The following is a 14,007-nucleotide window of genomic DNA, read 5'->3' as shown; positions in this document are numbered from 1 at the left end:
AGGACAAGTGTGTGTGTGTGTGTGTGTGTGTGTGTGTGTGTTTGTATATGTGGACAAAACTGCCGGAGACTTGAATTACGTAGTGTGGTTTTAATATACTGTGACAATAAATATGGGATGACGAATCAGTAGATTTGCTGTATTTCTGTATTTTAGATGGCTGTTTTGTGCGTCACCAGGATGAAAAAAAGATTATCGAAAAAAAACTTTTTTTAGGGTTTTGTTTTTTGGAATGTTACCCATACTGCAGTTTTCTATTTGAATATATTTTAAATTGTATTTTTTTCCTGTGATGGAAAAGCTGAATTTTTAGTAGCCATTACTCCAGTTTTCAGTGTCACGACATGATCTTTCAGAAATCATTCTAATATGTTGATTTGCTGCTCAAGAAATATTTTGGTAACACTTTAGTATAGGGGACCAATTCTCGTTGTCCATCAATTATGATCATTTGCATTCAGCCGCAAACATGAGGTGCGAGCGGTTATTTTTTTAATGAGGTGCGTGCGAGCGGTCGCGGTGCGGGAATGGCGCGTCACGTGTGCTTATACTGCGTTCATCGTAAAATGCATTTTGTATAATTATATATATATATATATATATGCACTGTGGTTCTCTCGTGAACATGTGCAGGATCTAAGTTTTCTATTTGAATATATTTTAAATTGTATTTTTTTCCTGTGATGGAAAAGCTGAATTTTTAGTAGCCATTACTCCAGTTTTCAGTGTCACGACATGATCTTTCAGAAATCATTCTAATATGTTGATTTGCTGCTCAAGAAATATTTTGGTAACACTTTAGTATAGGGGACCAATTCTCTCACTATTAACTAGTTGCTTATTAACTGCATTTATATAAAAAAATATTACTTTTACTGTAACATTATTTACTGTCTTCCATTTTAATGTATCCTTATTGATTAAAAATATTGTCTAAAACTCAGTGAGACAACTTTTAAATGGTATGTATTTATTTATTTATTTATTTTTCAAAGTCTCTCTTTTGAGAAAAAAAATATTGATGACTTTTTTTCAATATAAGTAAAAATGTTAAACATTTTTTATTAAATTACTAAAATGCAAAATACTTTTGACTTTTTGGACCATTGCACATTTTACATAAACGCTGCGTTTGCACTGATTCAGTGAGTCAATGTAAAGGGCATTTTCATGCAGGGAAATGTTCTTTCCTCAGCAAACACCTGTTATTGTGTAGAGGACAGCCTATTATGCTTATCCAGCTCCTTTGTGCAAATGTAGATCTTAACAGTCCTCAAAAGCAGGATGACAGGAGGTCTTAACTCTGTTTAAAGTGAAATTGCCATCTTTATCTGTAGCAGTGTCATTAAAGGTCTGCAATATTGGGAGATATGTCAGATACAATGTGTGTAAAGAACAGAATTAACCCACTATGGCTTACTGTTGATTGCTGAGTAATACTTGAAATAAAGCGCGTTAAATATCGCATGCGATTTATCGTGCAGCCCTAGTCTAAACTAAGTATAGAAATGTTTATTATAAGCTATTCAGTGTACAGGAGTCCTGCTCTCTGTACCTGTGGGGGTGTTTATAAAACCCAAGACAGTATGACGTCATCTGGTGCATCCTGGATGGGCTCCATGTCACAGATGGGCAAAACTTGAAAGTCAGAAATGTGCATTTGTTTATGTGCGTTTACTTGTTCTTCAGGCATTACTGTTTCTCAGGGTGTTGTAATTAGGGAACTAATTGAGAAGGTTTCTCCCTTCCCATCATTAGTGCTTCAGTTATCACAAGTTATGAATGATGTTCTCAGATGTTGTAGATGTTGGATATATGGTGCGGTGCATGTTGTGTGTGCGTGCGTAAGAATGAGTTTTTTTGATCTCTAACGATTAACCCGTACAGTTCTCCGGTTACACCAGTTGATGTCATGTCTGGTGTGTTTGCGTGTCTAGCTGTTATTGATATATGACACCTTCTGTTCTCAAAGATGGAGCGACTCTGTATGATTGGTCAGTACAGTCCCAGTTGGGGTGTTGATCTGTACAAAAGAGTTACTGAGAGGCCCCTATCAGCGGCATGCCCTTGAGCGAGGATAGGGCTGCACGATAAATCAAAATGGAATCGAGATCGCGATTCGACAGAAGCTGCGATTTTCATGCGTATCTTTCAGTGAAGCACGGTTCTGTAATCAACAGTAAATCTCCATCCGAAGGCCAGAGGGCCCTCTCGTGCTGAAACTCCAAATATGCCCCGAAGTAATCCAGGAAATGCCTATCGCTAGGGCTGTCGCGATAACCGCAATATCGCAATACCGCGCTATTGACGAGCAAACCGCAGAGGAATGCAAGAACCGCAGCAACTGCGATTTTTGCGTGTTTTCTTTTTTCGTAAGTTTATGCCCTTCTCGTTTTACACTTCTGCAAACAGCTGTCATTGTCGCGAATGATTTCTTCGATTTCATAATCGCGCAATAAAATCGTCTGCGATTTTTTTTGCGTAACTTGTCAGTAAACTACGGCTCTGTGTAGTAAATTCTGCTCCATCTGAAAGCACGTGATGATGATTTCCTGCTGATTACAGAACCGGCATTACTAACAAATTGCGCATGACAATCGCATTCGATTAATCGTGCAGCCCTAAGCGAGGATCTGGACAAATTTTCCTGACTGTGCTGATTTAATGGTCCAGTTCCTCAAAGGCATTAGAGAAACACATTCTCAGTAGAAAAAGACACGGCGTTCAATCCATCCATCCATCCGTGTGACAGTGATGGAGTTTGGCTTTTTAAATGCCCCTTGCTGGAGAAACTGTCAGCTGCACTTGTTTTAAACTGTCAGCTTACAGCTTCTTCCTGTGGAGCACTTTCAGAGCAAACAGGAATTGATGTGTCATGATTAACTAGTAACCTAGATTTAAAGTGAGATGCTGTTTTTGTTTGCATAAGTGTATGACGAGCGCTGACTGAAATCACCAGCTCCAGATCTGGATTAAGGACACATAGTTTGCGACTCATTTGTATTTGCTGAAGGACGAAGAACCACAAAAAGGTCAATATTGTAAGCATTCCCTTGGCAGTAAAACATAAATTTTTGGTCTGCCCAATTTCATGAGACAGCAATGTTTGTCTGGACAAACTTTGAAGGACTTGTTTTGTAAGATACATTTTTTCCCCACACAAGTACTGTTAAATATTCTCTTATATACTATAAAAATGCCAATTTTTTTTAATCAAATGTTAGATTTAGTTTGAGAAACCTAGTAGCACATTAATTGGATATTCATTAGAAAAGCTATATTGTTTTGTCTGTGAAACAACCATTAATCTATTTCAGATATGGATGCACAATATATCGATACCACATTGGTAACTGGCCAGTATTAGAGATTGTTTTAATGCATTGCATAGTGGATATTTAATTGTGCTTGCTTATTTTCATGCCTTTAAAATATTATTTTGAGTATTTTTTTGTTTTGTTTGGTATCAGCCAGAATTAATAAAGAACTTATCAAGAAAGGCCAGCTGAGAACTATTAAAAATTTTTGTCATAAAATCTAAAATATATTAGGGATTTTTAATTAATTAATTTACTTTTGCTTTATGTCCCCTATTATTACCATTAGGTTACTTTCTTGCACTCAGTTAAACTTTAAAACCAGTGATAATTTACTAACACTGCCATATGTAATCTTTAGCAAATCTGAAAATGAATATCCATTTCATAATGTATATTATAACGTTGTGATGATGACTAAATTCACTGGCATTTAAAGTGACTGACTTTAGTTTTTATTGTTTTCATTTATTTAGACAAAATAGTGTAAAATTTAAATATATAGACTATTTATTGATTTTCAGGAATATCATGAAAAGGACAAACAGCAGATATAGGTTTTGCTTAGTTAACTGTGCCTTTTCACATTGAAAAGGACATCCTTGAGTGATCTCTCAGTGACTCAGTTCTACATTCGTCATCTGTGACTGTGCAGTGCGCATTGTGGCCGTCTCAGATCATCAGCAGTGATTGACTTGACCGTGATGGAAACTTATACCTCATTCTCTCTTCTTCCCCTCTCTCCATGTCTCTAAAGTCCACTTATGTAAGTGCTCTTCCGAAAACATCTGGTGTGCTTCCGTTTGAAGAACGCGCTTACAAATACATGTAATTTTACATCCCCCTCTCACGATACGCATATTCTGTCTCTTTCTTTCTCTAGACTTAGAGAAATCCTCAGCGGTGCATTTAAAAAATAGTAACCTGTGCCAGATGGCACTGTGACATCAAAATGCACCTCTTCGATCATTTCAGCCATGTTTCATCTGACCACTGAGGTGATTAAACCTCGTATCTCAAAGGGTAAACTTGCAGGGAAGGAGCTTCTGTGTACATTAGCAAATACAGTCAGGCCAAAGTTCAGCTGGGATGAAATCCCTTTATTTTCACCTTCTCATGCCCTCTTTATGAATAGAACATCAGAGGCTAGAGAAAATGATCAGTTTTGTAATCACTTTCATTTGATTACATCACGCAAACTCCTGGGAAAATACAAACATTCCTAAGCACCATTTCCAGAGATATTAATTACATTTAGCTTCTGTTTTGTACTCTTTACTAAGGCCTGAAAATTCCCTTTTATTTGTAGATTTGTGTAAATTAGAGTTGCATATTAAAATTTTGGCTGATGCAGATAACTAAAAAAAATTAATGTTGTGACTCATAATCAATAAATACCCTGTACTATTTTGTCTAAATAAATAAAAAAGGCACTAGAAATTAATCGTTTTGAATACTACAAGTAAATTTAGGTATCACAAATGTGCATGTATAAAAATGTAAGTTTTTTTTTCTTCATTATTAGTGTTTTTTTTTTCAAGATTAAGGGGGTGTTTGAAAGGTAATCTAAAGGTTAAAATAAATAATTAAAAAAAGTAATACTGCCAAAAGTCAGTATGGTACTCATATTGTGCATCCATAATGTAAATTGCATTTTATGACAAAGTTTGTAATTGGTTCTTAAATGACCTCTCCTGATAACTATTATATCTGTAATTTTCAGATGTTATCAAATGAAATACTCATTGTGCAGTTACGTTGCAGTGCTTACACGTGCAGTGTAAAGCAGGCACATTTTTTTGCAGACAGTTCACAGAACACACACGATAAGCTCCTAGCACTTTCACCAATTGGCCAAGTCATACGTTTCTTCCTGCTGCACATAAAAGCAAAGCTGATTTGGTTTGTCCTCCGTGACCTGGCTGTGGTGAATATGAGATATTTAGAGAGGTGCTGGTGATATGAGTGGGTTTTAATCCGGTCAGCAGCACATCCCCAGTCAAAGATACAGCAGGTGTGTTTGTGTGGCTTATATAAACTTTTATTACACTCATCTCTTACTGTATAACTCTTATATACTGTTTTTATTGTAATGACTGTTAGACGCTGATTAAAACATGTATGTGGACTATAAAACCTAATTTACTGACATTTACTTTCACGGTCTATCAAAAATATATTACTTGCATTATTAATTATGCATTATAATTAATTATGCATTATGTTAATTATGTTAAATGACTGAAGACAGTCATATTCTTATATAATCTAACTGAGGTGTGCGTGTGAGTATTTGCCTGTTCCTGTTTCAAATGAGCATGTGTGTTTGTAGTTAACCAAGAAATTTCCTGTGGTTTCTGAAAGATTTTTCAGATATGGCTGAAATCTGTAATGTAATGCAATTATTGCGCCATTTGATTAATGACTGAAATGGGAAATGTTTTTAACTGCTTACACTTAACACTTAAAGAGTACAGACTACAGAGTAAGATAGATGGTGATAGGTGGGATAAGGCCTTCACAGTCGATAGTCGTTTGCTGGCCTTTTTCCCTTAGAGCTGCTTACCGCAAGTATTCTCACACTTCTGCTGGAAGCCCTTGAAAGTACTTTAAACCGCAAAGTGTTGCCATACAGGTTAAGTGTTCTTCATTTCAGCTCAGTGAAGTTCATCCCCTTGAAGAATATCTTCTATATAATATATTGAAAAGTACACAGGATGCTATTGTAAAAACAATGATAACGGTGTTCGAACTACTTTTCCTATAACAAGAGAGCCATAATGTTTCCTCAGAATGACTTAGTGTTTTAAAGTAATAGTCTACCAAAAAATGTAGGTCCTGTCATCATTTAGGCCCAATCCCAATTCTATTTTATACCCCTTCCCCTACCCCTCCGCCTACCCCTTCCCCTTGTCCCTTGAAACAGAGTGCAAGGGGTAGGGGTGAAAATATTCCCCTAAGAATTGGGACACCATTACTATGCCGTCACACGTCACCATACGTCGTCTAGCTCCTACAATACACACACCTATACTGGTGTGATCTTTATTAATGCCAAAAAATGCTTACATTTGTGTCTTTTTGTTCTCTCGGGCAGCCATGTTGCCGCTGAAGCCGGTTTACGCTGAGATAATTCATACCCCTTCGTTTGAAGTGTGGTCCCGAAAAATCTTCGTTTGAAGGGCTATCTGGCCCTTCCCCTTACCCCTACCCCTCCAACCAAAAGAGAATCGAGACACCCCTACCCCTTCACGTGAACGCGCGAAACGGAGGGGTAGGGGAAAGGGGAAGGGCTAAGGGGTAGAATTGGGATTGGGCCTTACTCACCCTCGTTTCATTCCAGACCTACATATTTTTTTTCTTCTGTGAAACAAAAAACGATATATTTAAAAAAAAATGTTCAGGATGCTCTCTTCCATACAATGAAATTATATAGTGATATAGATACCATACGTAAAAGTATCATAAATGTGGTCCATACAACTATGTTCAAAGCCAACAGACCAGATTTTTTTCTGTTATTTTTTTTTTAATTGGAATAAAGCTGAAATCAAATAAAATATTAATATTTCATGAAAATCATGTAAATTGTTGCCTTGGCAACTGACTAAAATTTTAATGTTTAAGCTGAAGTACTAAAATTTCTTAAAAACTGAAATAAAAATAAATTAAAGCTAAATGACTAAAACAAATGTTAATTCATAATATCAATAAATACTATAATAGTTTAAAAATACAAAAATAACACTGCATATGCTGTGTCAAGACATGCCACACCAAGTTTGACACATCAATTGTGCCAAAACATCATTGGTTATTAAATATGTAATAACTGACTGTGACAGCTCAAATTTGAAAATGCAGAATGAGATTTGAGAATAAATGATGACAGAATTTTTATTTAGGGGTGCATTATTGTACAAAAAAAAAAGTTGTTGGTTTATTTTCCCATTTCCTTCAGCTAACAACAGCAGGAACCACACAGAGACTGCTTTATTCACTGACTAGAACAGTCTATTGACATAAATAGAAAGACAGCTAGTCTCGCAGTATGTTAGGGTAATTAAAGTTATGCTTAAACCTGTCATGCTTTATAATTGAACACTTTTGGCCATATATGTACCAATGGATTCACGCAGTAACTTTATATAGCCTGTGAGATAATTACTGCTGTTAATATACACTGGTGTATGTGTGTGCTTGTAACTGCTTACACTTGGCTTAGACTGCAAGGTCCAGACTCTATAGGCATTGCAAGCTTGTTTCTGAGGTGAGCGAGTGTTGTATTTTTAATGCTGCAGGCTGGCTATGTTCCTGTAGCGGTGTTGGTGGTAAGTGATAGGGCTGCGCTCAATGCCCTGTGTGTGCTCTGGAACAAACTGAAGTCATGTCCTGCAATTAAGCAGCTGGGAAATGGAGAGCGAGGAAGGGGCACAATGAGAGTGTTACCATACCAGATCTTGTTCCTAGAGCTTTGTATCATGAGGTGTCTCGACAGGAAGGAAGTAGAATCACTGAACTGCCCATTTGAGTCACACAACATTTTAGACCCCGTTTACACCATTGTTATTTTAATGTTATTTATATGACATTGTGGTGTTTATTAATATTTTGAATGAGCTTTAATTGTTATATTTTCAGTGTTTTAATTTTAGTTAGTTTTTTTGGTTCTTTGTTTTATTCTTATTTTTTTCGTACTTCAACATAAGCTTTTATTTTAGTTAGTTGCAAGGCAACATTTCTAATTTTCTTACATTTTTAATGTAATATTTTTTAGTTTATATCAGCTTCATTTAACAAAAACAAGATTTAATAGTTTTATTTTTAATTACCAAAACCAACAACCAAAAGCTGTCCACTTGTAAATGGATCATCCAAGATGGATGTAAACTGGGTCTTTAGGTTAACAGGGCTAGGGTGAAAGATCAAGTTTGTCACAGAATCGCATTTTACATAGTTTTAGGTGGTTTAAGTAGTTCATAAGGGAACTCCATGGTCACTAATACATCTCAGGCTTTAATTTAGAGCAAGGAAACATTTTCAAAATGTAGTCTTTCAAATCCCCTCCTGCTGGAATGGGTCGAGCTGCACTCGGAAATCCCTTTATTTAATGTTTCCTATATTTCCTGTTGTGTAAATGGCTGGAATAGAGAGGACAGATGAGTTGTAGTGATGAAAAGACAAAATTGAACAAAACTAACTCTGCTATCAACGAGAGGAACGTCTGTACTTCCTCAACAGGGGGAACAGCCACTTTTTAGTTGTTAAAAAAAGGTGCGCTCGTTCAAAACAGTTGCGTTCGATCCTTCGCTGGCAGTGCTGATTTAAATCTAGCGCTTCTGTTGTGTTTGTGTCGCAAGTTCAGTGACGCTGGTAGTGACGATTCTCTCCGGCCAATCCGTGATCAGCAGAGTTTACACGTCACGTTTTGGTAACGGTACGGTACGCTTGGAACCCCAACCGAGGTGGTACTAAAAAAAGTACCAGGTACCAGGTACTGTACCCAGTGGAAAACCCCCCAAAAGTGAACCGTACCGAGCCGTACCGTGCCGTACCATGCAGTGGAAAAGCGCCATAAGTAACACAGACACAAAAACGCTGTCTCAGTTTTTTCTCTGTTTTTTTTTTTCATGCTTATTTTTTTGGCATAAAAGATATCACTGGTACTGTTGATAAGATCTTTTGAATGCTGAGACATGCATGTATTGTACACACACAGGCTTCGTTTGCACAGTGCACATTGTTTTTGATAGTGAATTTTTTCTTCTCAAAGCATTATGTCCATGTGACTCCACTAAATCGTGTCTTAATCTCAGGATTTTGCTTTTGAAAGCCTCATTAGTGTTTACATTAGAGGAGTTAATGAAATTGCTTTTTGTCTGTTTGTGTGGTTTAGAGGAGCGTTTCATTTCACTTTGACCTGTTTTGTGAAAGCATGTGATTTTGTTTCTTTTTTCCCCCCAGGGAAATAGCAACTTCACCCAGCATGCTTAAAGTTGTTCAGAGATCTGAAATGTTCAGATATCAGCAGTTTGTGTTCTCAGAATATAAACATTCATACAAAGTCCTTATATCCTCTATTATCTATTAATGATAGTGTGAAGATTTTATGGGTCATGCATAAATCCTAATGATTGTTTTTGAAAACTGGCCATTCCTTAGCCTGTTTCCATGGCAATTTGTATGATGATAAGGCAGAAAAACAATCTGTCTGGAGTTTCAGAAAAAGGCCAATGAAGCAATTTCTGAGACTGACAGGGTTTATAATATTTTGTACCTCACAAGGGCAAATCGGAGGGCTTTGTGTTTGGAGAGAGAGAAAGGCAATTCCTGTTTTAGGAACACTAATCTCTCAGGTTATTATTAGCAGTAAAGAGTCCTGAAATAGCACAGAACCGCTCTCTCAGAGGAATGCTGCTAAAATCTATCAGTGCTGCATTCTGCATGAGGAATCACTAAATAAAATATCTCCTTTTGAAGTGGACTTTGGGCTTTGTAACTTTGCAGATCTTTTTTTATGCTCAAACAGCAACATTACAGACTAACTAAAGTTGAAAAAGTGAAAAAGCATAAATAGGACCCCTTTAAAGTTCCTTATATTCAGTCCCGTTTCACTGCCAGTTATGATCGAACACATGATATAGACACATTTTATCACGTGGACAGTTATTTCATTTTGAAACTAATGCTTACTAAATGTTGTAAGTTTTAAATACTTGTAATACTTACAGCACATTTATGCACAAACAGACTGAGGATGATCAGTCACACTCCAGAATGCTGAATTAAGAGAACTCTTTAAGAAAGAAGAATCTCCCATTACTAAACCATTTAGTTCATATATTTGGACTAAATAAATATATGGGAAACTCTTTAAAACTCTTTAAAAGCATCTTGAGTGAGCAGGTAAATGAAGAGGAGGAAGCTGCAGATGAGTTTTTTCCCTGTTGACTTTCGGATCCATTTCTCTTCATTTCATAACCTTTTTTGGTGTGGGGAAAAAAGTGACTTCACAGATGATATAAGAGGTACCGAGTCTGGGTGTTTCACAGCTGAATTGCATGAAGTCACTCATTAGGAATATTTTGACAATAATGATGTAAGGGGTTGCATGAATCGGACACAGAATAGGGCCTAAAGTTTTAATCTGAAGTGGTTAACCTTCTGAAAATGCCAGCATTAGGAGGTTTGAATTTTATATTAACTGTTTTCATTTTTTATTTTATTAATTTATTTTAAATAATACTCAGATTATCATGCTGGGTTGATAGATATGTTAGAAAAACTACTAGTTTTCACAAAAAACAACAACAGGAGATGCCAAGGTGTACTTAATTCATAGAAACTGCTGGGTAATGAGTAGTAGCAGTGAAAGTGAGACCTCGAGCAAAGGCGTAAGATTTAATTTCACCTTGATGGAGTCTGACATTTAACATCATAGTTTTCACTTTAGTTTTGCTTGAAAGCCTACCTGTCTGATGATTTGCATAATTCGAAAGGGCTTAAAAATCCTTGCTGCAGTATTTAACTGAAGCCGCCCCTCAAGTCTTTGTGTGGAAGGACAAAAGACACACACATAGAGCTGAAATGCTTGTTTTTCCGGTAAGGGTAGAGTGAATGGCTTAAACACACCCAAAATGACCGTTGATTTGCAAACGTTTCCTGTTGACCTCACGATTCAAGTCGTGACTTACTGTTTTGCAATAATGAACTCAGGGCCAGAATTACTAACAGCTTGCAAACCCTCGATGAAAAGGTGTGGACAGTTTTTGCGGTTGACCTTATTATTGCATATGCATTTGTCGGAGTTTCCCTTTCAGACCTTTAAGGGAGGAGAGTGAATCATGCAAGGTTTGCGGTTGTCAATTTACTAATATGTGCACTATTATTTATTTATTTCCACTTGACATGGCTGTGATAGTTGGTCATTTGTGGTGCTCTTTATAGATAGCATTGGTCATTATGGAAATGAGCTGGATGCGTCTTACGCTAAATTGCTCTTGTTTAGTACATCTGGCCTTTAATGTGTATAAAGCAAGGATTATTACTGCCAGATTATTGGTTGTCTGATGATTTTGTCTGTTTTTGATTTACAGGTACAAGCCCTTTTTTCCTTTCCAAGTGCAGCCACCGCTGGCATCGTCATGTGACCTGGACATCTCCATCCGAGACACACTATTGGTGGAGGGGCGTCTACGTGTCACACTTGTTGAATGTAGCAGGTAGGGCAGATTTCTGTTGCTGTGTGTGACACAATCAACATTTGCCTTTCAATCTTTTTTTTATCTTTTTGGGCAAATTAAATTTTGGAGGTTAGTAAATACACTTGATTAGGTAACAATAGTAATAATAATAATAATGCACTGTCATTAAAATGCTGACTAGTGTAAGCAGATGGTTATTTATGTTATGGTCGATATTAAACTTCTGTGCTCTTTGTCCAAGTAATATTTAAAATAAAACCAGTTCTTTTAATGATACAAGTGAATTTAGGCATCACAACATTGTAATGTACAGAATGAAAATTTCATATTCATTTTAAGATTTGGTACATATTTAAATATAACAGTGTTATTTAATTATTGGTGTATTTAAAAACTGAAGTGCTCACTTTAAGCGAGTATTAAATGAAGGCAATTGGAATACAACCAGAAAATAAGAGAAATTATCTTGCACAGTTGAATATTTAAGCACAGCTCATTTTGTCTCTTGTGCGGTTTTCAGTGTCATCCCAGATCAGGCATATTAAAGTAACTTTTTTTATTGCTAGCCTCTATTTTGTAGGTAAGTGAATTTACACCTGCCTTTGTTTTCTTTAATTCTCTTTACTCATACGTAGTTCTTCAAATTAGTAGCACATATAAAAGTATAGTACAAAAAGATTTATATAAAGAGTCTGAAATCATTATAGGTGTCTGTTCAGGGTAGTACACACTGCTGTTTCAGTTTTCTTATTCTTTTGGGACACAAAACTCATTGACAGCCATAACATTCTAAGCCAATGAAATTTGAAATGGCCTGGTTGCAAGCTGTTGTGTTTGAAAACACACACACACACACACACACACAATGCAACAAAAGCTGTATTCTTCTCACCATTGTGTGTCTTTGTGTTTTTGTCAGATTATTAACAGACTTCAAAAGTGTTTATAATGAGCTTTCTATTAATAATGCAGAGCCTTTGACAATTACAAACCCAACTCAACCCTGATGTGTATACACACACACGCCACATAATTTGTAGTCTGCACACTGGATCTTGAGGGTTTTGTAAACTTGCTGTTAAATAGCCTTCCAGTGTGTGTTTGCACGGGTCAGTTTATGTCTCAACTGTGCTGGGCTTTTCCACCACCAGAGGACAACAGTGGACTATAACTTGATCAGCGTTTACAACGGGGTGACCAGTCATGCTTCTGGAGGGCCATTTGGGTTTTGCTTGTTGAGGATTGTTTAGTTATGATTGTAGCTCAACTCTGCAGGAAGGAGGCCCTCCAGGAGCAGGATTGGCATCACTGCCTTAGTTACAAATGTGGTGAAATTTATATTTATATTTATTTATTATTGGAGAAAGTGTCACATTTTTGATCAAAACGCAGAAAGCAAATACAGTCTGGTCATGCTTTTCCTTCTTACCTTTTATGTATATCACAAGGCTTTAATAATCTTTACATCTGTTCTTAAGTATTATATTTTTATATTTTGTAATGCATTTACACTATCATTCAAAAGTCTTTTCACTACCATTCAATGATTTTTAAAAAATGCTCACCAAAGCTGCATTTGTTTGATCAACAATACAGTAAAACAGTAATATTTTTTAAATAATAATAGTAAAATAATTTTATATATCATTAATTTAATGTGATATTAATATAATACAAATTTTTAAAGTTTTGATGAATAAAAAAAAATAAAAAAAACAGCATTTACTTGAAATAGAAATCTTTTGTAACAAAGGTCTTTACGTTTACTTTTCAAAGTATTAAAGTATTAATTAATTTTTAAAATCTTACTGATCACAAACGTTTGAATGGTAGTGTGTATGTATATTTTTATAGCCATAAATGTTTTTAGTGCTTGTAATGAAAATGTTTGTTAGCCAGCAGATGGCAGTAGTAGCTTTATAAACGGTCATTTGAACTCAATGACTGTTGATCAGGTTTCAGAGCTAGATTTGCCCTATTCATTTCTTTTGATCACAGCATTATTTGTTTGTGGGAACACGTATTCAGTTATTGTATATAATGTACTGAAATATACTGGTATTTTAAAATTAATAAAAATGACTTTGTTTTTTCTTTCTCTGTGTTCTCTCTAAAGGTTGTTTATCCTGGGTTCATATGAAAGGGAGACATATGTTCACTGCACCTTAGAGCTCAGTTCTGACGAATGGCGGGAAAAAACTCGCAGCTCCATTAAAGAGGTACACGTTACATGTCCTGCTGCCCTGCTGCATGTGTTTCTCTCTGCCTGAGGGCGCTGCGCACATGCATAAACACGCATGTTTGATATGCATTAATAAATCGGAGTGTCTATTTACACTAAGTGCAAATAGCCCGCCTTGTTGGCAAAGGTTATTTACACTAGCTCCACCCACAAACGTGTGATAGGGCTAGTCAACACTATAAAAGACGGCTGTCAAATGTTAGCTCCGGTGACGTAGACGTAGTCTTTTTTTTTTTTTGACGGG

General features: G+C 36.2%; 1 protein-coding gene across 1 annotated transcript in view; it reads left to right on the top strand.

Annotated features, from left to right (window-relative positions):
* The window catches only part of pdzd8 (PDZ domain containing 8), a 48,016-nt gene that overhangs the window by 8,688 nt on the left and 25,321 nt on the right, over positions 1-14,007 (top strand). Inside the window, exons 2-3 of the mRNA XM_016558308.1 lie at positions 11,414-11,539; positions 13,638-13,740. Coding sequence (XP_016413794.1) covers positions 11,414-11,539; positions 13,638-13,740 — 229 coding nt within the window. The remainder of the gene's footprint in view (positions 1-11,413; positions 11,540-13,637; positions 13,741-14,007) is intronic.

The sequence above is a fragment of the Sinocyclocheilus rhinocerous genome, unplaced genomic scaffold (genome assembly GCF_001515625.1).
Source record: "Sinocyclocheilus rhinocerous isolate Xijiao unplaced genomic scaffold, SAMN03320098_v1.1 scaffold851, whole genome shotgun sequence".
Classification (NCBI taxonomy): domain Eukaryota; kingdom Metazoa; phylum Chordata; class Actinopteri; order Cypriniformes; family Cyprinidae; genus Sinocyclocheilus; species Sinocyclocheilus rhinocerous.
The sequence above is the reverse complement of the archived record's forward strand: the minus strand, read 5'-3'. Positions and strand labels throughout refer to the sequence as shown.